The sequence below is a fragment of the Grus americana genome, chromosome 6 (genome assembly GCF_028858705.1).
Source record: "Grus americana isolate bGruAme1 chromosome 6, bGruAme1.mat, whole genome shotgun sequence".
In the NCBI taxonomy this organism is placed as follows: Eukaryota; Metazoa; Chordata; class Aves; order Gruiformes; family Gruidae; genus Grus; species Grus americana.
In genome coordinates, this window is record NC_072857.1 from 23,094,157 (window position 1) to 23,118,897 (window position 24,741).

Sequence of the window (24,741 nt, forward strand, 5' to 3'; positions counted from 1 at the left end):
CCCACCCGGCCGCACCGCGCGGGCAGGCGGGAGAGGGGTCCGCCCGTCTCCTCCTGCGACAAGCGACGGAGGGGGAGAGTCACCTTGACCGCCATGCTGCTCCCGGCGAGAAGGAGGAGGAGCCGCCTGCCGCTACCCACCCGCCGCGCCGCCGCAACAGCCACCGCCTCAGCGCAGCGCTGTGGTAATTAAGCGCCCTGCCCTGCCCCGCCCGGCGCGGCGCGGCCCGCTCTCCTCGGCGGGCTCCCCTCAGCGGCCGCAGCGCCGGCCGCAGGGGAGCGGAGCCCACCAGCATCGCCGCAGCCCCAGCCTGGGGCTCGCCGCACCCTCACACCGCTGCCCCGGACCTGTAACCTCGGCCGGCGATGAGCCGGCCGTGACCCTACCTCTGCCCCGCCGGCTCTCGGCCGGGCACCTCGGCGGGCGCCCAGGGCAGAAGCGGTGTCCCTTACCCCCTCGCCCCCCGCGTTAGCCGCCACACGGACTCACCGCGGGGATGTTGGTTACCCCCATTAGTGCGGTTTGGACGGCACGTCACCCGCCCCACAAAGGCACCAGGAGTGCGGCTGTGGGTCCTTGCTGGGGGCTGCTGGTAGCACCGCCATAGGGCATTTGGTGGGTTGACCCTGGCTGGACGCCAGGTGCCCTCCGAAGCCGCTCTATCACTCCCCTCCTCAGCTGCACAGGGGGGAGAAAATATAACAAAAGGTTCATGGGTCGAGATAAGGACAGGGAGATCAGCCACTACCATCATGGGCAAAACAGACTCGATTTGGGGAAATTAGTTTAAGTTATTACCAATCAAATCAGAGTAGGATAATGAGAAATAAAACCAACTCTTAAAACAGTTCCTCCCACCCCTCCCTTCTTCCTGGGCTTAACTTCACTCCTGATTTCTCTACCTGTTCCTCCTGCAGCAGCACTGTGGAATGGGAGTTGTGGTCAGTTCATCTCAAGTTTTTTCTCCTGCTCTTTCCTCCTTAGGGGGAGGACTCCTCACACTCTTCCTCTGCTTCAGCATGGGGTCCCTCCCATGGGAGAAAGACCTCCACAAACTTCTCCAATGTGAGTCCTTCCCATGGGCTACAGTTCTTCACAAACTGCTCCAGCGTGGGTCCCTTCCATGGGGTGCAGTCCTTCAGGACCAGACTGCTCCAGTGTGGGTCCCCCACGGGGTCACAAGTCCTGCCAGCAAACCTGCTCTAGCACGGGTTTCCCACAGGGTCACAGCTTCCTTCAGGCACATCCACCTGCATGGGTTCCTCCAGGGGCTGCAGGTGGATATCTGCTCCACAGCCCTCCTCCCTGGGCTGCAGGGGAACAGCCCGCCTCACCATGGTCTTCTCCATGAGCTACAGGAGAATCTCTTGTCTGGCCCCTGGCGCACCTCCTCCTCCTTCTTCTTCACTGACCTTGGTGTCTACAGAGTTGTTCCTCTCACATCTTCTCACCCCTCTCTCCAGCTGCAATTGCCATTGCACAGCAGTTTTTTCCTCTTCTTAACTCTGTTATCCCAGAGGCACTACCACTGTGGCTGATGGGCTCAGCCTTGGCCAGCGGTGGGTCCGTCTTGGAGCCGGCTGGCATTGGCTCTGTTGGACGTGGGGGAAGCTTCTAGCAGCTTCTCACAGAAGCCACCCCTGTAGCCCCCCTGCTAACAAAACCTTGCCACGCAAACCCAATATAGTGCAAAACTGAACTTTTTAAAATGCTGCTGAAACTAATTTCTGGCTTAACAGATGCAGCTGTTCCCTTGAGAGTCAGCAAAGCTGTACCTGTTGATACCAGCTGCTGAAACTGTTTATAGACCAATACTCTGGCAGCATGGCTGCAAAGTGGTAGTAGCCCATTTCAAACAGAGAGGCACAAAGTAATCACTTCTGGCTGGAATTCAGTAGCTTCTGACAGACTTTCATAATACTTTAGTAGTAGAGCATGCTGACTTGCTTTATACCTCAAAATGAAAAACATACAGGCCATAGCCTCAAGAAAGCAGAAATGTATACTTTGTTTGGACAATCACAGTAAGTGCTTATAAAACCTGACTTAAATAATAATGCATGTTTTGTCTTGCTGTACTATTTCAAGGGCCCAAGATCTCTTTTATTACTTGTTGCTGGAAAACATAAAAAGCACAGCTTCTGTTATACTTCAGATAACACAGTGAGATATAAAACTACAATGTAGTAGTTGGGAGTTTATCGTGGTAGTCATGAAACTATGACTTATCTCTAAGTTTAAACCAAGTAATTTTCTCCAGAAAGCAGAACTTTTTTTGGCTCCAGGTCAACAAAAACTTCCTGAAGATAACTTGGACTTCACACACTATGTATGTGCCTACATGCCAGCTGACAGCAGAAATAGTTTTACTATATATCTGCCTATTTGCCAAGTATTTGACCCCTAAACCATCTTGCTCTGCAAGTCCATGTATATGCTAGTTGCGGAGTAACCACATCAGCAAACAGACCTTTAAAATTGGAAGATCTTCATGGTCCTTCCAGCAGTGGCTGTAACAAGTGGTTCAGCATATGGCTTCATTTTTTATTAATGATAAAGCTCTAGTTTTTCCCTCAGTTGAAGTGTAACAGCAGCACTGAGCCATGACATCTGTAGGTGAAGAAAAAGTGCAAGTAGAACAGGTTGTCCTGCCCGCTCCAAAGCGGGAAGGGAAGATGGTGTATCTTAGGCCTCTTCGCAAAGGGTTAACGTTCAGTTCAGCCCACGGGTTGGGGCCAGGTTAGACTGCTCACGTCCGAGGCACTCAGCTGCCCGAGGAGAAGGCACTCCTACACCGGAAACAAGTGACAGTGAGGGCCAGCGGGCCCGGCCCGGCGCAGCCCGCTCCCCCAGCACGCCGCGCCCCTCACCGCTGCGCAGAGGCGCTGCCGGAGTAGGGAGCACTGCGCATGTGCGTTGGCCCGTCCGAGTCAGCCCGGGCTCCTGGCAGCAGCTTCCTGGGGGCGGGGCTATGCAAACGAGCGATCGCGCGGATGCGCTTCTTAAAGGCTGCCACCGGGACCACACGGTGCTCGGGGTGGTGTCGGGTATGTGCCTAGACTACGTGTCTCGCACAGTGCAGCTATTGGCTCCCTGCTGCCTTTCGGCGGGCGGAAGCGGAAGTGTATGCGCGTGCGCTCATTTCCGCTGAGTGGGCGCGCGGGTTGATTCGTTCTGCCCGGGTGACTCGGCCGCCGCTCTTCGGAAATGGCGGGTAAGTCCCCGGGCCTGTTCTGCTCTGCTCTGCCCGCCTGCGCTCTGGGGACTGGCAGGGCCCGCCTTGCCACCTTGACCGCGGAGGGGAGGCGGCGGTCTGGCCCCTTGGGGGCTTTTGGGGTGCTGTGGGGGAACAGGTCTGGGCGCTGCCGTCGCTTCTCCGTGAGGGGAGTGGGGCCCAGGGGCGGTCGACACTGTGCCTCCCCGCCGGGCTCATGCGGGCGCTGACAGAGCCCCGGTGCCGCCCGTGCGTGGGAGCACTGTGGCCGGGACATGGAGCAAGGAAGCGGAGCATGAGCTCGGGGTGGCCGTGGCGGGACCGGCGGGTGAGGATGCCGGTGAGGGCTGACCGCGGTGAGCTCGGACGACCGAGGAATCGGATGTCTGGGTGGGGAGCGCGGCTGACTTTCCGCACCCCCTGTGGCTATGGCCATGCTGCTGCTGGGCAGGCAGGTATCCATGGGCTCACGGTCCCCACGCTTAGCAGTAGTAAGCCAGAGTATATACCTCCATGTCCACTAGTGTACGGGTGGGGGGAATCGAAAAGTTAGAGGAAGAACTTTCTGATGTGACTTCTGGAATGAAGGGAGGGAGCTGGATTTGTAAAGCACTTGAAAAAAATAGTATGGTAAATGATATATGTATTCTGCCCTGGATTATGCTTTAAAAACAGACTAGATACAATTTGTTTGTTATTTCTTTCCACATCTGCTCTGGAAGAGAAGTGGTAACTTGATAATTGCTGGTGGTATACATGCCACTGTGGTTCCTGAACACCTGTTTATGAAAATGACTTAACACAAACACTTGAAATACCTTGAAATGTGTTGCTTAATATGTTCTTTAAAAGAAACATCTGTTAGACTGAATTCTTGATTTATACTTAGAGCTTTCAAATATATTTTACTGGTAATAACTTAAAAATTTAAATATTTTTATTGTAATGCCCTTTACTCTCAGAAATTAAAAAGAGAGGTACCTGTGGTCTGTTTATTAGTTCCAGAAAAGTGTTTGAGATAAATATCTATATTCCTTTTATACATTGTAGCTTTTTTACCTCATTGTTCAGCATTTTTGGTGGTTTTGTGTTGTGTGTTTTTTCTGTTTTTGAGAACCTTTTTCTAAGCATGTTCCTTGAATAATAGTGACACATAGATTGCACATATTTTAACCCTTTTAAAAAAAAATCTTTTTCTTCAGGGCTTACTGCTATGGAGAAGAAGCTGGCTGAATACAAGTGTAATACAAATGAAGCAATTCAGCTGAAACTAGGTAATGTCACTCTGTAAATATTGTGCGTTTCATACTGGAATATTTGAGTACCTTCTTAAGAAACTGCCTTATTACTTAAAATCATGCAGGTTTTAATATGTACTTATTACTGTAAACATACAAACACAAGAATAGGAATACATAGTCTAATTTTTCTGAGTCTGTTACAATCAAAGTGCAATTTAGAAATTCAGTCCTGTCTCTGCCTATTAATGTCATGAGCAATTTATTAGCATGTTACCAGACTGCATTGGAATTATATCTTGTCTTATTTTCTTTAACATCTTTCCCTTTCTTCTTTCTTTGAGGGGAAAAAAGTAAAAGAAAGAAAACTGAAAAGTGGTGTTGGGTAGGGATTTTTGTTGCCCTTCCCCCGACATCTGGATTACACAAGATGCTTTTAATGAAAATTGCTTAAAATCTAAGTAGAAAAAATCTCACTCTTTTTTGAGAAATGCTTATTGCTCTCTATAGCTAATTTACTTACTAGGACACCCAGAATACAGACTGAATTACTGAATTCTTGGTGGACTTGCTTATATCTCAAACTTACATGCACCAGTAATAACTTGAAGAATAAAACATACCTGTCTAATTTTTAATCTTTCTAGCCCTTCAGCAATTTGTTCCCTTGGGCAGTAGAAATGCCATAATTCATTAAGGAAATAAAAGTAATGAACCTGTTAAGCACTTTTCATAACTACTACTAGCAATCTGTTCTGTATAGTTTAATAACGTTTTTAATACACAATCCCTTTTGGCATGTGAGCCAAAATGTCATTATAACCAAAATACTTAAGTCTTTAAGCCACTATAATTGTGAAGTATTTCTCTTCCTCTTAAACATTATTTCAAATAATGGTTTTATGACTAGATCTAAAGGTTTATTTTTCTTTTCCACCTTCCTAAAAACTGAAGGAAAGAATGAGAGATAATGATATCTGAGTGAATTTTGCTTAAAAAATCTGAGGAGCTACTGTATCACCTTTCAGGGAGACTGCTAGAGGGTTTTTAATTAAGGTACCCATTGGCAATCTTAGCTAATATTTTTAGCTTCTCTTTTTATTTTAGAGAGTGTAGGTGTTCCACATACAAATTATAGTCAAAGAAAAGACGAGAAGCTACAAAGTGGCACCGTTAAAAAAAAAAAAATGTATTTCTCATGTGCATATAAAAGCAGTCATACACTAGCCTCTTCAGGGTCCTAATTTCTTTCATTGTGACAATTCAGAATTGCTTTCTGTTGTTTGTTTTCTTTAACACTGCTACTTTGCCTCAAATCTGTTGTTCTCTGAATTAAACCTGAGAAGACAAGAGCAGCCATTCTCTTTTGCTTTTGAGAGGGTCAAATTTTTATCTTGTCACTAGAACACTCCTCATTTGCATATTTCTCTTTGAATAATTCCTTTCTAATATTAACAGAAAAAAACTTTTTTTCCTCATCTCCACTTTTACTACAGTAAAGCAGCAATGGAGCTTTAGTTCAATATTCCACATGCTTTTAAAAATTTAATTAACTCCTACAATATTGCATGAGTATGCAATGTTGACTCTTTCAACATTAAAAATGTGCAACTTGTCTTGAGCTACCTATGTCCCGTTAATGTGGCTGAATTATCACTTTAATGCCTAAGCTTAAGAGTTATATCCCTTCCAATTTAAGGTAATTTTTTTAACTGCAAATACACAGAGGATGTTTGTGAATCAAGTATCTCAGTCTTCTAAAATTTTCCCTAGAAAAATCCTACTTTAATCTCTAATTTCATGCACTAATCATAAATCATATGTTTTATGATGGAAGAATTCCTGTCACAATTACTGTGGAGCAACTGCTGTAACTCTATAAGCATGAATAAAATGCTTGTTCGGTAAGTTACTGAGTTTGGGTAGAAGCCATTATAGCAAGTATTTTTACACTATCAGAAAAGACCTCGTTTAACACAAGGAAAGAAAAATCATTAATTATTTTGGTACTATTGGTACAAGTACCAGTATACTATTGGTGCAGCTGTTTTGTATGTATCCATGCTGATTCTCCAAAACCTTAACATGAACATAAACATGCATAAACATTTCTTTCCATTCATCACTCCATTAAAAACCCTCTAGAGTGAAGTCTTCTCTCCTGCATGTAGGAGAAGAATGACAGAATGAGAAGGCAACATTGATTACATGATCAGCCTGGCTTAATAGGGCAATATCCACCTGGGCAGTGTCAGCAGTGTCCTCAGTGTTCACGGTGAAGTTAAAGGCAGTAACATTGAGGAGATTTTATATATATATATAAATAAATATATCTACATGTATACATCTGTGTCAATTTCTCATTTTTATTCTGCTTAATGATTCGATCTCTTCAGATCAGATAACATGCACCTAAATTGCACAAGATACCTTTATTTCATTTGTATGCCAGCCTAACGTGGATAGGTTCATAACTGAAGTTGTCTGACTCTGTAGCGAAAGAATGCATGAACACCTAGCAGGGCATCTATGGCTCAACAAGCTGAAGCTGATGACTTTGTGTGCTTTTTTTTTTCTTGCTCAGTTCGCTTTCCTGAGGATTTGGAGGATGACAACACAACATTTAATCCAGAGTATAGCCATCAAGTGTTTGGAGATGAGTAAGTTAAAGCATCCAGAATCAAATTAATAGGTCTGGAAGGGGGAAGTTGCTTCCAAATTGTTAGAAAACAAGAAATCCTGTCATACCGAGCCATTTTAAATGATACAGCAGTGCTTCGGTTTTATGACTGTATAGTTAAACAGTGGCCTTGGTGCCTAGCTCATAGAGTTTGAGCCTGTAGTCGTTTTATATGCTATTTTTAAGGTAGATTAGCAGAGAATTAAATACCTTATTTTGCAATCAGAATTACTTGTTTAAGTTGGTATTGTGTTCATGGCATTTTTCTAAGATAGTAGCAAGAACTGATAATTCTTTCTTAAACTTTCACAGTAATGTGTACAAAAAACCCCAATATCTAGCAACAGTACATCAATTTATTTTTTATGGTTACAAGAGATTTTTAGTGAATAAAACATAGAAGTCAAGTATTAAACTCACATTGTTGGCTCTTCTATATCATTGAATGTTAACTGTATTGAATTCAGGGGTTTATTTTCTCTAATATGTACACTTCTAAAGAGTTAGACATGCAGGGGTTACAGAAGCTACAGAAAAGTATGGGGTTTGGTTTTTGTCGTGTGTTGTGTCCCGTTCTCCCTGCGCGCGCGCCCCCCCCGAGTATGCTGACATTCATTAATATTGTAGGGAAGTTGACCATTAATATTGTAGGGAAGTTGACCACTCTGTCCCTACTGTAAAAGTGTCATTTTTATATTTTCAGTAGAGTGATATTCAACAATCTGGCCATAGTTTAAAAAAAAGCCAAAACCCCCAAAACCAACCAAACAAAACGCTAAGGAAAATCCACATGCATGTATCTGTGGACTTCCTGAAGTAGTTAAGTTTTTAATTTCCAATTCCTTTAAAAAGCATACTAAGTACTCCAAGTAGGATGAACTACCTATATTAATTGTAATAAAATTAGTTATGCTATTACACTGCAACTATCGATTAATTATTATACTTTTAGTAATGGGAGAACTCTCCAATCTGTCAGTATAACAAGAAAATTCTTGTTCTGGCACTTACACTTCAAATTTAAAATTATAAATGTGCTATCATAAAAGAAACATCTCAAAAAAAAAAATCACAACTATGCATTAAAATAACAAAAAAGGAACCTGTTTCTTTGAACATTACCATTTTCTGCAGTTCATTTTTTTTTGCCTGAAAATAAATTCTCTACTTCACAACAGTGTAGTATTTATGTTCAGGCAACTCATATTTTCAAAGTGTAAAAAAGGTATTTGTATTCCGTACCTTTTTTTGGGTATTTACTCAGTTCTGTTTGGATTGGATAACTGTATAGAAACTGTCCACCAAAACCACGCTTAGTGCTATGACTGGTTATCTGTCTGTGTTTTTATACATTACAAAATGCAGTAGTGTATTCCAAAATACTATACCACACTGCAAAGTAAGTTTTAATAAATGTTATTGGTCAATTAATATAAATAAATGTTAATGAGCTTAAGATATTGAAAAACATAAATGCAGTATTAGCTATTTTAGGTATTGTTTCTTGAGCTGTCATAGTATGTGCACAGACACTGCCTTGACTGAGTTCAGGAATGTGTTCTATTTCTCCACTAGAGGAGCAAAATAACTAGTAGAAATAGTGTAAAGCATTATCTCTGTTTAGATAGTGCACATCCAGTTTGATTCCCTTTTCCTATTAGGAAGCTTAGTATACCTCACTGGGAAAGATGATGTGAACTTCAAAGTGTATTAAATGAAAGCTCTGTGATGTCAATATTTTGCTGTGTAAAGAGTTCCTGATTGTTCTTTTCTCCTTCTTCAGTGAAGTTGCCTTTGGCTACAAGGGACTGAAGATCCTCTTGTACTATATCGCTGGTAACCTGTCAACACTCTTCCGCATCGAATATAAATCTAAAGTGAATGAAAAGTTTGACTGTGTGGAGGTAAAGACAGAACCAGACCTGCACTTAAAACATTGAGAAGTTAGTCAGGATATGGACAAGAATTCTAGGTTTAGTAATTGCCCACCCAAACATGATTTAAATTAAAAGCAAACAAACAAAGCTTCCTGTGTTGCTAAGCTGAAAAAAAAGCTTTGAACTTCATCTATGCATTTTCCCACTGTTCCTTTTTTGGCTGCAGTAACATCAAAATTGTGTCAAACAGTACAGTCAAACATAAGGTGCTAATACCAAAGCCAGTTCCACACAAAAAACACAACAACCTAGCAAGTATGTATTTTTGTGTTAACTGTCTACAGGAGGAGGACTAGCGTTGGTGTTTTCCTTTTTACTGAATTCTCTTCAATATAAAAGTTTCTGTAAACACTTCATGAGGTAGGATACCTGACTGTGTCTCTTTAAATGGCAAATGTGGAGAACAAGTAAGGCAGAAAAGAGATTGGAAACTTCTGGTTGGGTATAGTGTGTGTTTTACATATTACTTAAAGGAGGACAAGAATACAGTTACCTGCAGGATGTTTTGTTTGGGTTTTTGAGTTTTTTGGGTTTTTACTTTCTTTTTGCCTACAGGTTTTCCAGGCTTGTAGAATACTTGTAGAAAAGCTTATTTTTCTTCCTCTTCCTATATGCTCTTGAATATTTTTGAGATAACCCCATAAAAGCTAAGCTAATCAATCTTTCAGCCAACTGAAGAAAGGTGTATGGAACTTATAGGAATGAAATACCTTCTTAACAATGGTTTTAACTGTTAAATATTTGTATTTAACCTGTATGGTTATTTAGAAAACTAAGTTTTTCAGAGTGGTCTCTGATGCATTAAGAAAACTTAGTATCATCTGAGTTTTTCTTAATTATAAGGAAGAAAAAATTGAGTTGATTTCTTTCCAAAAAAGCTATTGATATGATTATTGATGAATTTTCATAATACTCTAGCATGAAATGGCTATAATTTGCACTGACTTCAAATTACTCTGCCTGAGAGAAACTTTTTTAAAATAAGTAAACATCTTTATGACTTGAAGCTGTATTTTAAGTTTCTAATTTCAAATTCATCAGAGTTAATTTAAATATCTTCAAGGAAAGACCTATTGTAAAAGAAAAAAAAATATTGAAATTACTTTGCTAAATGAATTTTAAAGATCTGCCCTTCCTTGTTCTGAAGTTGTATTAGAATATACTTAGTTGAAGTGCCTGGACATGTCTGAAATACTTTTGAGGCTAGGGCAACATGTCTTAGGAGTGAAAGGTCATGGTCTTCAATCTTTAGAAGGTTTTTAGAAATAAGGGAAAAAGGAAAGCCTGTTGGCAAAGTAGTAATCATATTAAAATCGAACAGTCCAACCTCTCAGCAATATAATTTCAAAATCATGTCACAACAGGAATCCACACCATAGCACCTCTTTACTCACAGTCTATTTTCTGTACAAATGGCAAAGCCACTTTACTTTTCTGGAGGTATGAGCAAGGTAAACAAGGTCTGTCTTGCCCTAAGCACACTCTGCAAAATTTTCGATTGCTCAGAATCCTTGCTTCCTTCACACCCTGTTTCCTATACTGAATTATTCCTCCAATTGTATAAAGGATTGAGATGAGGACAAAGAAGAGGATCTTTTTGGATGAGGCTTCTGTATGCTTTCCAGAGTATTTCCAGACTTTGACTGAATCGGAAGAATGTGGTAGCTTACCCTTTGTTAACACTGTACATCCAAATAGGCTGCTCGTATGGCTATATGTAAACCTAAGTAGAAGAAAGGCATGGTGGTCATCAATCTTGTTCTGCATTTGTATTTGCTATTAGCTTAATGACCTTAAGATATGAATGCATTTGCAGAGATTAAAACATAAGCTGTCATTATAGCAGGGTGTTAATTTAAATGCATATTAACATTTACTTTTCTAAGTTAACTGTTTGGTTGCTGATCTTGGCTCATTCAGGATAATCATACTAAGATGTGGACTATCTGCCATACATGACAGGTAATTCTTGTGCTGTGAATAATGGGGTTTAGGAAAGGACAGCAATTTTGCCTTTAATATAACTGGTTACAAGAGAGAAGTTAGTTTTAATACTTTGCAAATTATTCACAGCTTAATATTTCATATCTAAATACCCACACAAGACCCATGAAAAGCAGGTGGCTTTATTCTGTGATACTAAGTTTGGTTCCATTATTGCTAAATCAGCTGCTACAATCTCTGCTAGGGACTGACAGAAATATTCATCCCAATATGAGATAAGATCAGATCCTGAAATGTCAAGGGCCAGAACTCAGTCATATTTATGCATCTTAATATCATGTCCCTAAAGATGGATCTAAACCATGTTAGTGGCAAAGGCTCAGCAAAGTATGATCATGTGTTGAACAGAAGTTGGCACTTCATTTAATGAAAATAGACAGGTTTATCCTGTGGAATGGATTCTTTTAAACATCTGAAGAGAAGCTACTTTCTTCTAGCGTAAATATTAATAGCATTGACCTCCAAATTTCTTGTTGCTTTGAGATTTGCAGCTGGTCAAGTATCTTCCTTTTCATCTATATTTTATGATGAGGTAGGGGAAAGTATTTCACTAACCTCTGAAACAGTCTTTACTGTAAATGTATTCATCTTGCTTTGCAGCTGGTCTAATGTGTTTGCTTTACACAAGTTACTGAAAAATTGTAATTTTAATGTTGACCATCTTTTTTTGAAGTAATACTACTGATCACTCCATTGCTCCCCACTGGAATTAATACATGTAACTGCTAGAGAAATTCAGCTTTCAAATATGTTTCTATAATTATTGTAAATTAAGTCACTTTGAAACAGCATCTATATGGTATACAAATGTCATAACTGTGTGTTAGTACAAGAATAATCTTTATATTAAAATTATCCAGAGTTGAATGCAGTGTACAAGGAGACACTGCCCACTTAAATAGTCGTACTACAAATCAAGTTTAGTTACAAGCCTATACCAAATTCCCCATCATCACCTCTCATGATTCTGATTATGAAGGTAATACATCGCAGGCAGTACTACCAGCAACCATCAGCTTAACAACTCTTGGCTGGCTTCATTCAGGTTTTTGTATGCTTCATTGTAAGTGGCTTGGCCTATGTTTAATATTGCTGCAGTAGTCAGCTGGATTGTTTTTCTGAACAGAAACTTGTGTATCATCTTGTGCGTCCATGCCAATTGGTAAGATATGAGTGCCTTGCTCTGATAAGAAGTGAACCTCTCACCAATAGCAAAGAAATACACAAGGGAAAGGCAGTAAACAAATTTTGGTAACTCCTTGTATTATGAGTACCTCAGAGAGAAGTGTTCGGAAAATGCCTATTAAGTAATGGCTGTTTCCATTAAAAAATACAAGTATTAATGAAACAAATTATTTGTATGCTGTTGGTATTTCAAGATTCCAGTATTACAGAACTTACTAACTGAAAATTGTGTCACTTAAACTTCTGGCATCACTCAAATGGAGGATTTTGGGATTTCCTCTTTAAGAAAGGGAGATCCTGTTAACCCTAAAAGTAACTGAAGAATATAGTTTTTCTTAAATTATGTCAGGGCCCATTTCGAGGAGTGAGAAGCTTTAGGAGGCAGTAGGTGAAAATGGTGTAGTTATGTAGAACTAAGAAGGATTATCTACTGCTTTATCTGCTTAGCCTCTGTTGTCATGATTTAATTCTTTCTATTTTATGGAAAACAAGATTTTTCTATGGTGGCAGCCAGTGATGGATGCATTATCTCACATGCTTTCAGCAAGTGAAAGTTTGTCTTCCTTCTTACCACTAATGAAGTAAACTTACAAATGTGAGGGGAGCAACATTACTTAAATGTTATTTACATAATAGTTCATACTGCATATTCACCTTTTTTAGAGCTCTTCCACATAGTCTGAATTATTGAACTGATGCTTGGAAGTATTGTTTTAATTCTAGATTATTTTTACATGCCTTTTTCAGATACATAGAATGAAAGTCACTACAGTTTCTTAGTTGTGGTTTCCTACAGCTTTGTTGGCAGTGCAGACTTAAGATCTGTGTAAACAATGCACTTGCACAGTTTAAAAAAAAAAAAAACAAACACTTCTAAAATGTGTTCCATAAAAATACTTATGTAGTTCATTGATTCTGAAAGAATGGCTGATTTTTGTGTAATGCAGTTAAATCAGTAAGTGTAAAGAAAATGTTTGACTAATATTGCTTTAAGAATAGCAAAGGTTCCAATAAATGCATCTCCTTTGTTTTGAGAATGCGATGGATGTAAAGATTGTATGCATTTTAACTGGGTTCTTACACCAAGTATTGTAGAGCTATATTTTAACTGCTTAATAGTTCTCTCATATAAATATAAATGTTGGTAGTACCAAACCATTAAGAATAAAACTTGTTTGTGCTGAACTACATCCATCTTTCTCTACACTAAAAATGTAACTGAATGATAAAGTGCTATTCATTTGCAGGTGCATTGCTTCTACTTAAGGGACTGTGGTTGAAAGGACAGGAATTAGTAGCATGTTGTATTAGCCTTTTGTAGTGTATTTTGTTCTAAGCATCTTAATTTCCCTGTTTTGAATGCTAAGTAGCAAGGGTCTTGGTTTTGAACTAATACCCATCATGCATGTAAACGGTGTGAAAGAGCTGCTTAGTAAGTTAACACAAAGTGTTCTTGTGTCAGTCCTTGTGGAAATAGATACAATACAAACATTACAGCTGAACTCACGGCAAACTCCATTAAGTAAAAACCTGGATTCATTGTCCAGAAGAAAGTTTGAATTGAATGTAAGCTCATTTTGTTGAATGTAATGTCAGGCTTTTAGGGGTTGTATTGAGGACTATGGTTTTGTTAAGTTGAGACCAATTCATTAAGTTTTATTGCCTGGTGAGAAGCAGTAATACGTTATTGTGAAACTTCATCAAATATTCATGGTTAAAAAGAAGTAGTAAATGTATTCAATCAAGTGGTCTTTTTGGGGTCTGAAAAGGATTATGAAGTCTGCTCAGCTGATAGGCTCTAACTTGCACTTTAGATACCTGAAAAGAGTAATTTTAATCTCTGAATTTAATTTTGGTGTCAGAATATTTCATCTTCCCCGGTATGTTAGACTACAGGTCAGATTTGCTGACAGTATCCTTAAATTATTTTTTTATTATTTTATGTCAAACTTTATTTTCAAAATGTTCTTTGATTAGAACATGGGATGTTGTCTTCTGGGTTTGCAATGTGTTTTGCAGCTGATCCTATAAGCAGGCAGTTCAAGCAGGAAGACTTAAGAATGCAAGAGTGTGCTAGCTGTCACTTTCCTGTTTGGGAGCTACCATTTTTAGTCTTTGTCCCTTTTCCTCCACTTAGTTCTGCACCACCTAATACCTCTTGTAAGCTGCTTGTTTGGGAACCTGAGTTCCACCAGGCTGTGTAGCATAGTCTTGGAGAATTGCTGGCTGGAAAGTCTTGGCTTCTGAATATGCTGCACTTTCAGAATAGCTATCAACACTCTTAGGTTTTACTTGGACAAATGTAACAATCTCTAAACATAAAAATGTTCAAGAACTGTAAAAGCTGCAACTAAGAGCTTTTTGATGCTTACAGTGGCTGGATTGCGACCATTCTGGGTCTTGTCAGTGCAGTTCCTTTACTTGCTGGAAGGTCACTACTGAACAACAGGAATGCTTGCTTTTTCTTTTTTCCTTTTTTTTAAAATTACTTTAGGCCATAGCATCTTTCTTATTCATTTCTTATAGCACAACAGTGACATCAATGCTATCTCTTTCTAATCTTCCACTGATCCTGCCCCCTTTTGTAATCTCCAGGCAGATGATGTTGAAAGTAAAATTAGAGAAATCATTCCTCCTGGTTTTTGCACAAACACAGATGACTTTGTGTCTTTGCTGGAGAAGGAGGTCAACTTCAAGCCCTTTGGAATGCTGCTACATACATACTCTGTCCATAATGAGGAAGCTGGTGAAGATATAACATATCAGATATACAAGGTATGAAAAATAAGTTAAACTTCTGCTTTTGAGCAACCAAATTAAATTTTATTTTGCAGTGATGCACTTTCACTAATGTTTCAACTATGATATATAAACACTATCATTTTACCAGTTTATTAATAATTATAAGCATGCTTTTTCATATTGGAGAATTTAATTAGGTTTTTTCCCCCCTCCCTCTTACATCTGTGATAGGTTTCACCTGACTTCTCCTGGCTTTTTCCCTAGGCTGACATGACATGTCCAGGCTTTCGAGAATATCATGAAAGGCTTCAGACGTTCTTGATGTGGTTTATTGAAACTGCTAGCTTTATTGATGTAGATGATGAAAGATGGAACTACTTTCTAGTGTAAGTACAGTTCTAAAGCAACAGTGGACCTTATTACCTCCACAAAGCCTGCATTTTAATTGTGGCTGGCCAATTATTGGAGCAGTATAATGATATTTTTCCCAGGAAAGAAAACCCATTGTTTATGAGGCTTGAGTTTTCCTCCATTATGCTTTGGGAAAGCTTGAGAATAGAGCTGAATTAAATGCTGTTGTCCGTTAGAGCCCTGAATGTAGGCTTAAACAGTAAAATGAGCTTTGCCTGTGTTTTCTTTTACTTGCCACCTATTCATCTTTATAATAGGCAAGTGCACTGAAGTGCTGTAAAGAGGCCTGATTTATCCAAGTTGCTGCACACCAATTAAGTGAATTGTACATTCAGAACATAGCAGGTGTACCCATTGGGCCCTCACAGAGTAGCTTGCTGACACTGAAAATTCAGTTGGAGAATGGAAAAGAAAATGGACACTGCATGGGAGCGCGACTGTAATTGACCTGCTTGGCTTTCTGTTTTATCTGCAGATTTGAGAAGTATAATAAGGATGGAGCTACGCTCTTTGCGACCGTAGGCTACATGACAGTCTATAATTACTATGTGTACCCAGACAAAACCCGGCCACGTGTAAGGTAATTGGCGGCGTAACTCGTGCCTTGCCTTTTATTTCAGAAGAGGGAACTGCTGAAGTTCCCAATACTTGTTTATAATGGTGTTGATTTGTTTAAAAAAATCCTCATTATTAGCTGGCTATGCACTGATTTATTTCATTGTTCCCTTCTTGAAGCGGAGGGAATCTCAAACAAGTTTTGCATATTTAGCAATTTTAAGACTCTGTTAAAAATTGTATTTTAACATTAAGATTGCTACATGTACTTTAATCTCAAATGAAATACCATTTCATTTTTAAGCCTTTCCATTATAATGTTTGCAAATGCATGCATTTGAACAGAAAATAAATTCCTTTGTTTGTAGCCAGATGCTGATCTTGCCCCCATTCCAAGGAGAAGGCCATGGTGCTCAGCTGCTTGAAACAGTTCATAGATACTATATGTCTTCTCCTACAGTACTTGATATAACAGGTTTGTGTTAAATTTTTAACTTGGTTCACCTGTTTAACAAGCAACTTGTAGCATTCATGGGTTGTTAGCCTGCAAACTAACTTTCATGTTCATTTGTCAGAATTAAATGGCCTTTTGAAGATTTAGCTTCAGCTCAGTTCAGGATTAAAAGTACCCTGGTTTACAGAAGAACTGTATATAATGTAGCTCCTTAAATCCTTTACTTAGAGAACAGCACACCAGGAAAATTAAAATCCCTAGCATGAACGGATTACCAGCTAATTAGCCATTTTATTGTGAGATACACAGCTGAGTTTGCCAAGAGATCAAGCTTTGTCACATTCCTTGTTCAACTTACTCCTATTAGCCAAAACTCAAAATTGGGGGGGGAGGGGGATGGGATGACACCAAACTAAAATAGCATATTAATATTAGTGTGCAAGCCAAGATTTTACAGACAGTAAAAATCTGTAGAGAATTTGTGCTCCAGGAGCATGTATTGCTGGCTGAAGGCACCCATGATATTAGAGATAGGTGCACAAATATCTAAAGAAAAAAATATTGAGGAAATGTCAGAGAGGAAAAAGAGTGTATTTGCATTAAAATATAATGTAATAAATGGCTTTCAAGTCCAACATAGGAAGAAATGCAGTTCAAACGCATGACTTGACCATTCAATTCTAGGTGCTGTCTCAGACCTCATCTTAGTTAGAAATAACTCCCCCATTTTAATTAAAATACAGTAGAACACTTGCTTTCATAATGCATTGCTGCAGGATAATCCTAACAAAGTAATCCACCTCATAATTTTAATCCTATTCCTAGGAACCTAAGGAAATGTAACTTCATTTATGCAACAGGAAATCCTGTGCATCATGCATTTACTTTTTTCCTTTTACTAATACAAAGCTTTACATAGCTTTTATAGCTGAGGGTTAACAAAGTCTTAACATGGTACTGTCTAAATCATATGACATGTTTATGGCTTAGTGCCTTAAATGCAAGGTTGCAGCAAACAGTAAATATGCACTAAAATAAGTTTTAATTTCTGTATGGAATAAAGCAGGAGAAAGCTTGCAATATTCTGCATGAGACTCAAGTTATGGAAATTAAGGCTTTTACAAAATTATTTGTCTTTTTTGAGGGGATAATCAGACTGGACAACCTTGATATGGCCAGGATATTTAGTTACATAGCATCTAAAATTGTGAAGTAAAGCCTTTAACCTTTCTGAAAAGAGGAAATGAAGATCTATTTAACTTCTTCGAAAGAGCTAATGCTTTAAAAAAAAAAATACTTTGGAGTTTCCCACTTACAACAAATATTTTGTTCTGCTTAACTTGTCATCCTAACTGACACCAGTGAAATGTATGTTGATTGTGCTTACTATACAGAAACTGCCTCATCCTTCTTTTAATCTGAGCAAAAAGGAATGGAATCAAATAACTTTAGTACAGCCTCTCCAATTTATTTTGCAGAATAAGTGCTGTAAGACTTGCCATACAAGATTAGGCCACTCATGCACAAAACACTTTAACTGGTACAATCATAGGCATTCTCCAACCCCAAAAAAAAAATTGCCAGATATGCAGTGCTGCATATACACAGCAAAAACTTCTGTCCTGGTCCTTCTCAATAACTTACTAGCTTTTGATCACCCTTAAACAGCAAATTTCAACTATTCGCAGTGGTCCTCAAAACTAAAGCAAAACACAGCTGGGATATAAGCTGTTTAGCAATAAATTCCACGATGCTAGTCCATATGACTAGTGGGGGGGGAAACATGACCCTGCTACTTATACACAGTAAGCCTGGCTAAACAAGTAAGGAAGAAATATATTCACAACCTTGTAAGCATTTTCTTTCTATATAGGTCATCAGTGGTAACAAAGTTGCATGTGGGACCATGTTGATGTTCATCAAAGCTAGTTCTCAATTTAGGTGTTTTTTCTAAAGTGACAGTTTTGATAATTATGCTACCATTTTAAGCAAAACGGAAGTAACTTGAAATTGTGATCAGCTTTTGCTTAGGCCCTTCCAGCCTTTTAATTTTGGATAAGCTTGTCCTTTGGGTCCTTGTACCTTTCCTGATCTTCCTTGCTAACAAAGACTATAACTTTTGGTCAGTAAACATCTTCATCTAGTTTAGTCATATACAGTAGGATAGTTTCACCAGTCTCTTTCCACATAGTAAGTTTGTGTTCTAGTAGTTCTACCACTCTGTCAAATATAGAATAGGTGGAACATGCAAGAAAAAGCATTCGTACATAGAGTATTGTCTTTTCCCAAAGAGTTAAATTGGATTAAACATGTTTATTATCAGTCTCTTAGAAATGCATGTATAATACTGTACAGTACACAAAATATTAGTTTTTCTTTCTGCAAGCTCTTTAATGTCTACTTTCAAACATCTAAAACTTTGATAGCAGTGCTTATGATTAAGCATCAGTTGTTCATATACTGATGAATACTTTTCCATAGTTCTCTAATTACATACCAGAGATGAGGAAACAAATAATGCTGATACTAACTACATGCTTTTCTTTATTCTTTCTAGCTGAAGATCCATCTGAAAACTATGTGAAGCTAAGAGACTTTGTTCATGTAAAGCTCTGTCAAGATTTACTTTGCTTTTCCCCAGGAAAGTTAATGCAAGGTTTCAGTCAAGAAATGGTGATGGAAGCCCAACAAAAACTGAAAATAAATAAGGTATTAAATCAGAACAGTTGTAGTTGGACATATTCTTATCAAACTAGTAGAATAACAATTTAAACAAAGAGATGGAGACTTGGAATTTACATACTCTGGCTTATTTCAACAGATTTTTTTTTAGATATATCTGGAAGGGAGATACCTAGCTCTGGTTTTAGATTATTCTTTTTTTTTACCTACTAATTCTGTTGATGTAATAGAATTTGATGTGATTTCCATTTGTCTCAAGTATATTTATGCAAAGAACAAGTAGTGTTTTGGGAATGCAGAACACTTTAGCAAACAACTGCTACTAAGGCAGCTCTAAACGCTTGGAGAACTAAATGGTTAGATTGAACAATTAAATTTGCTGGTAATATCAGTAAGTGATTAAACTCAGTGAGCATGGTGGTGAAAAGGCAGAGTTGCTTCATTAAAAATGTATTTCATTGTGGCTCAATGAAAACTTTGAGGCTTGAGGGATGGGAGTGTGAAGCCATATTCAAATGTGTTCATGAAAATGGTATGGCTTTTATAAGGAAACTACATCTGCAGTCTTCTATGTGTGGTATCTTAAACCTGAAAGGATGAATAAGTTGAGTTTGGGGGTTTTTAACAGTATCTAAACATGTGCTAGTGTAGCAAACAATCTTATTTGTGTTCTGTTGCTCAGCAAAAGAATACTTGGTCTTAAATTCTGTTTTCATACAGATGCAACAGTTAGTAGTATTATAGTAGCAACATAACTTTTTTCTTCCTGGGTGTGATACTAGCTGATCCTGGTTCCAAAAGCATTTCAGTTTTTCCATTTACTAATTCTTTCATTTTCTTCCCTAGTAAACAGAAAACTTTAAATATTGTTGTTTCATTCTCATATTTAGAACTTCCAGGGGACCTTGTGAAGGGTAGTAGGTATTTGGAGATTATTAAAATTAGCAAAATAGATACTGTTTAGTAAAATATTGCTTAATGTCACTCTGGTTGCAATCCCTCAGTTCTTTGAAGTATTTTTGGACTCTGGCTTCTGGACTTTCTGCTGCTTATTTACAGCAGGTCCTTGAAGCACCTCTACAGCTCTACAGCACTCGGAGATCAGAGACTGGCTGTGTGGAAGAAAATGGTTTTGAAGAAAAAACAGGAAAGTTTATTCATTTAACCCACCAGATAGGAAGACAGGTTTGACAGAGGCTTTGTCCATGCCTCTGACTGTGTGCTGATAAGCTGAGGAACTACTCTAATATTTCAATATTTCTCCACTTCGAGTTCTATTGAGTGACCTCCTTATTCAGACATGGTTTTTATTCTCCTTTCTGTGCATTAGCAACACACGAGACGAGTTTATGAAATTCTCCGATTGCGTGCAACAGATATGGGTGATGCAGAACAGTCCAGAAGCTATCGGTTGGACGTTAAAAGAAGACTGATTGGCCCCTATAAGGTGTATATGACTTAAGTATCATTTAATACTTATTTCAAGGCTAATTATACTTGATTTTACTTTCATTTCCATAAATGTAGTTGATGCCAATTATGTTGCCAATCAACTACTATTAGTTATGCAGTGTTCAACTGACATGTATACAGATGCAGAGAACATTCATATATAGCAGTGCTGAAGATCCTGTGTTTGGCTTCTGACTATTTCCTGCCCAATTCCAGCAGGAAGTTACTACTAAGCTTACATTATCTAGCTACAAGTGGCATTATGCCCAGGTAGGCTTAGGGGGGAGAAAAATGTTAATTTCTTGAAAAGGTTAAAAAAAAAAATCTTAGACAAGCCAAATATTTGGAGAGGTAAATGCTGTAATAAGTTGACACTGCAGACTAGGTGTAGTTTAGACTCCTGTTCTACTTGTTAGTTAGGTCTTAACAAAACAGCTTGCTAGAAGTAATCGAGCCATGTCAACATAAAACTCTATGCAGATGGAATATAAAATAATTTCAGTAGTAAAGTTCAAGCAAGTACTAAAGTTAGTGCAAAGTAATTTTCTCAGTTCCTATTAAGTACACTTCTCAGGATCTTCAGTATAGTTTGTCCATGTTCCATAAACTAACCCTTTCAGATGCAGATTAAAAAAAACTATATTCTCGTTGCTAATGGCATCAGTCTTTGTGTTAAGAGTCAAAAGACCACAACAGATCTAGGGTTAGTGCAATAACTAGCATGTTAGCTACTCTCTTCAATTAAGTACTTGCTAAGCAACCCAAAACCCTGTTGGGAAAGTTTCACAAAGTATGAGAAGTACCTTGATTAGCTTGCCAGCCTTCCTAAAGCAGCACTTACCCTGTTATACCAAAATAGTAAAACTTTGATTGTACTCATGTTGGACTTAGGGGGGCTGTTAGCAGAAATGAGAACCCAGCACTGTATTAAATACTTGCCTAATTTGGAGATAACACCATGTCATGCTGAGCGGCAGGACCTTAATCAAAACACTGCCTATTCTTTCTTGAGTGTCTGGTCTCATTTGCTAAATTTCACTCAGTGTCCACTACAAATAAGGCCATGTTTTTCAGCTAATGACCGTTACATGGTTTCACTTCATTCGCTCAGCACTGAAGTCCTATGGGGGAAATCCAAAATTCCATAAGCAGCTTCAATTCTAGTGCTTCTAGCAGATATTTCCACTTCAGTCTTTGCATGCAATAAATGCATTAATAACGAATGGATTTTGTATTGCTAGATATGCAGTATTGCTGCTTCAGAATATTGCATTTTTAATTTTTCAGTTACTTCAATGAGGATTTAAAAAATCCTTAAAGCAGCCAACACCTTTTCCCTGACTTTGTTTCATGTTCTGAAATCAAGCTATTCTGTTTATGGTAGTTCTACCTAGTAAACAGCTTATGCACTAGTTTTAAACAGTATTTCCAATAAATTTTAGTCCTGGTGCTGTTTTCAAAGACTTCAGAATTGCAGTTAAACTAACTTTTATTATGTGTGTATGTATAGTAATTTGCAGGGAGGAGAAGCAAACTTTAATAAAGAATCAGGAATGTTACTGCATACTCTAATGCTGGTAGCATTTTGTAATATAAAGTAGTTGATAGCTTCATTTGAACAGTGCTGTACAGATGTAGAATAATTCTAAATTGCCACTACCTTAATTTAGTAAAAAGAGTATTGCATCTTACAGCTATTTCCTGGCTAATGTAGTAGAAACAAAACTATGTATGCAGAAACCTCAGATGAAAAAACCTGCAATACATCTATTCCCCGTGAAGTCTTCACATTCACAAGGAGGCTGTTGCTAAAAATACCGAGATTTTTATGTATACGGTGGCACTGGATTGGAATAACTGATACAGCAAGCTATGTTGTTCTCTGTAGAAGTATTACTAATACAGGAAGTAAAAAAAAGTTGGTATCTTAGTGAACAGACTATTGCTCTAAGGTATTTCAAAGGGTAAGCAGCTTGTGAAATTTCAGTTTCACTGTGGCTTCTCCATTTCTGAAGACTCCGCTTTCTATGCTCATTAGTGGACTGTGCTGGTAGACATGTCTCCTTGATCATGTCTTTGTTCTTCATGTCATCCCTTTTGGAAGTAAATACCTCTGCTATGCTGGTTTTCTTAATCATAATACTTTGTTTGTGTTTGCTACTTGAGCAGAACATATTTTTCTGCCCAGCCCAATAACTTACTCTCAAAGAATCCTCTTAACTGCCCAGGTAAAATGTCACTGATTGTAGGTTTCAGCGTCTTGTGTACCTGGATATGCTGGTAGTATATTTGGAAGGAAATGGATATTGAAACAACTGGTTATCTGAAACATGTGGAGGGAGTTTGCTTTTTACCTGAACTTGGAACTTAGAGATGGCCTAATGCTACAGTGTCAGATATAATGGGCATTTAAAAGCTGACACCTTTTTTCAGAGCTAATATCTGTAATGTTAACAGATATTCCTGTTAATTAAGCAGACCTTGCATTAATTCTAGAATAAGGGTTTTTAGGTTTTTTTTCTAGTGACAGAAGGTTACTCAGAAAGTACTCATCTATTTTCATTTGGGCAACTCATCACATTTTGAGTATCTTACTCATTTTGACTAGATAGAGCTAACATGAATCTAAAATATGAACAGCTATGCTGCTTTTGACATCCTTTCTACAAGGAAATGTTTCTTGATTATTGGTCAGAAATGTCCCTGGATGCCGCGTCAGGACTCTGATACAGGACCTCCTTTTCTGAACCGAACTTTGCCTATCTGTGGGAGATTATAAATGTTTTTCTGATCTTAATCATTGACTGATCTTACTCGTTTACAGTTTACTGTGATCTCCATTCCCTCCTCCTGACCCTCAGCATCAATCATAGAAAGAAAACAAATTTTCCTTTGAGAGATAAGTGTAAAATAAATACAGTACAGAAGGGTTTTGATTTTGAGACTGATGGTAGAAGTAGAATAGTTTGGGAAAATTTTGTTGTTTTAACAAACTCTGATTCCATTGGCATTTCAAAGATTTATTGATACGATGCCAGGCATACATAATGCATATATTTTTTTTAATGAAATGTTGAATGACAGTCTGCTCTTACAAAGCAAGGGAAGACTGAAGAATAGAAAGTAACTGAGGAACTGAGCAGTTCAGAAATAGATATCAGCTGTATAAAAGTATATCTGGGGAAAGGAAAATCACTTCAAAATACTTTCGTATTTAATAAACAGGTAAAAATATCACACATGTGACACAGCCAGGGGAACTCCTCATCTTCATGCTGTACAAATGTTATGCTTGTAAATCTTGTTGCATTTCAGTGCTGTTACTGCTAATCCCTGGTAACTTTTGAATAACTTTTAACAACTTGTGAAGTATTTTCTGTGTATAGGAGACTTAAAATTAATTTTTGATAGTCAATTATCGGGAAATTAGTTGGCTGAAGAACCACATGATGGGACACCAGTGTGATTAGTGTCAGCATAGGACTGAATATCATGGTCAATTTTTTACAGTCTAGTTTTTTCATGCCATACATCTTCAGTAGTAGAAGTACCATTAGACCTGATCTGTTTGGTTAAGGGAAAACTTTGAAACAGTTTTTCACTTCACTGGTTTGTTGGTAATACAGAAACTGAGGCTTTAACAGGAAAGATGTCCTAGTCAAATGCTGTTACTGTTTTTCCTAGGATTAGGGACATCTTAAAGAACTAGATACGGAAATTGAATAAATTTAATGAAATGCCATATGCTTGATGATTATTGGTTGTGTTCAAACTACTATTTGTTTGATTGCTTAGAAGAAGCAGAGAGAACTTGCCAAGATGAGAAGGTGTCTAAGGCCAGAGGAACTGACGAATCAGTTGAACCAAATAGACCTAAACATGCAACATGAACAGTTAGAAGAGAGCTTCCAACAACTGGTTTCAGATTACCGAAGAGTCCTAGAACGACTTGCACAAGCATGAGGATCCTGCCTGTACAGGAAACTTGCAAATTTCTATACAGTGTTGTAAAGCACATCCTTAATTGCTACTTAACTGCAAAAAAACATGTGACGTTTTAATCACATTAAAGGTGACTTGTGTTTCTGTGCATTTTGAATATTTTCTATTTTTGTGTTGTAGATTTTTAAGTGTTGTACTTTAGGTTTGGGGGCACTTATTGCTGAAATAAACAATGTAGATTCTCA

General features: G+C 38.4%; 2 protein-coding genes across 4 annotated transcripts in view; one reads left to right on the plus strand and one right to left on the minus strand.

Annotated features, from left to right (window-relative positions):
- SLC25A12 (solute carrier family 25 member 12) overlaps positions 1-649 on the minus strand; it is a 48,165-nt gene extending 47,516 nt beyond the window's left edge. The window contains exon 1 of one of the 2 annotated variants that reach the window (XM_054829300.1): positions 490-649. In XM_054829300.1, the coding sequence (XP_054685275.1) occupies positions 490-513 (24 nt within the window). In that variant the 5' untranslated portion in view covers positions 514-649. Of the gene's footprint in view, positions 1-83; positions 162-489 lie in introns of those variants that run through there. The other variant, XM_054829301.1, reaches the window with a different exon arrangement.
- On the plus strand, positions 91-24,741 carry HAT1 (histone acetyltransferase 1). Of its 2 annotated transcripts, XM_054829329.1 has the most exons (12): positions 91-184; positions 985-1,065; positions 4,417-4,488; positions 7,037-7,112; positions 8,916-9,036; positions 14,854-15,033; positions 15,265-15,386; positions 15,887-15,991; positions 16,335-16,441; positions 18,978-19,129; positions 20,433-20,549; positions 24,350-24,741. In XM_054829329.1, exons 1-12 carry the CDS (start codon positions 94-96, stop codon positions 24,515-24,517), a joined length of 1,392 nt encoding a protein of 463 aa, XP_054685304.1. In that variant the 5' UTR covers positions 91-93; the 3' UTR covers positions 24,518-24,741. The 2 variants fall into 2 exon arrangements, with proteins under 2 accessions (XP_054685304.1, XP_054685305.1); XM_054829330.1 differs by lacking the exons at positions 91-184; positions 985-1,065 and adding an exon at positions 3,072-3,214.

Bases quoted from the DNA above. Each gene is read 5' to 3' on its own strand.
- HAT1 (XM_054829329.1), top strand. From the start codon at position 94: ATGCTGCTCCCGGCGAGAAGGAGGAGGAGCCGCCTGCCGCTACCCACC. The intron at 4,489-7,036 runs GTAATGTCACTC...TTTCTTGCTCAG, and splicing joins AGCAATTCAGCTGAAACTAG to TTCGCTTTCCTGAGGATTTG. The intron at 9,037-14,853 runs GTAAAGACAGAA...TGTAATCTCCAG, and splicing joins AAAAGTTTGACTGTGTGGAG to GCAGATGATGTTGAAAGTAA.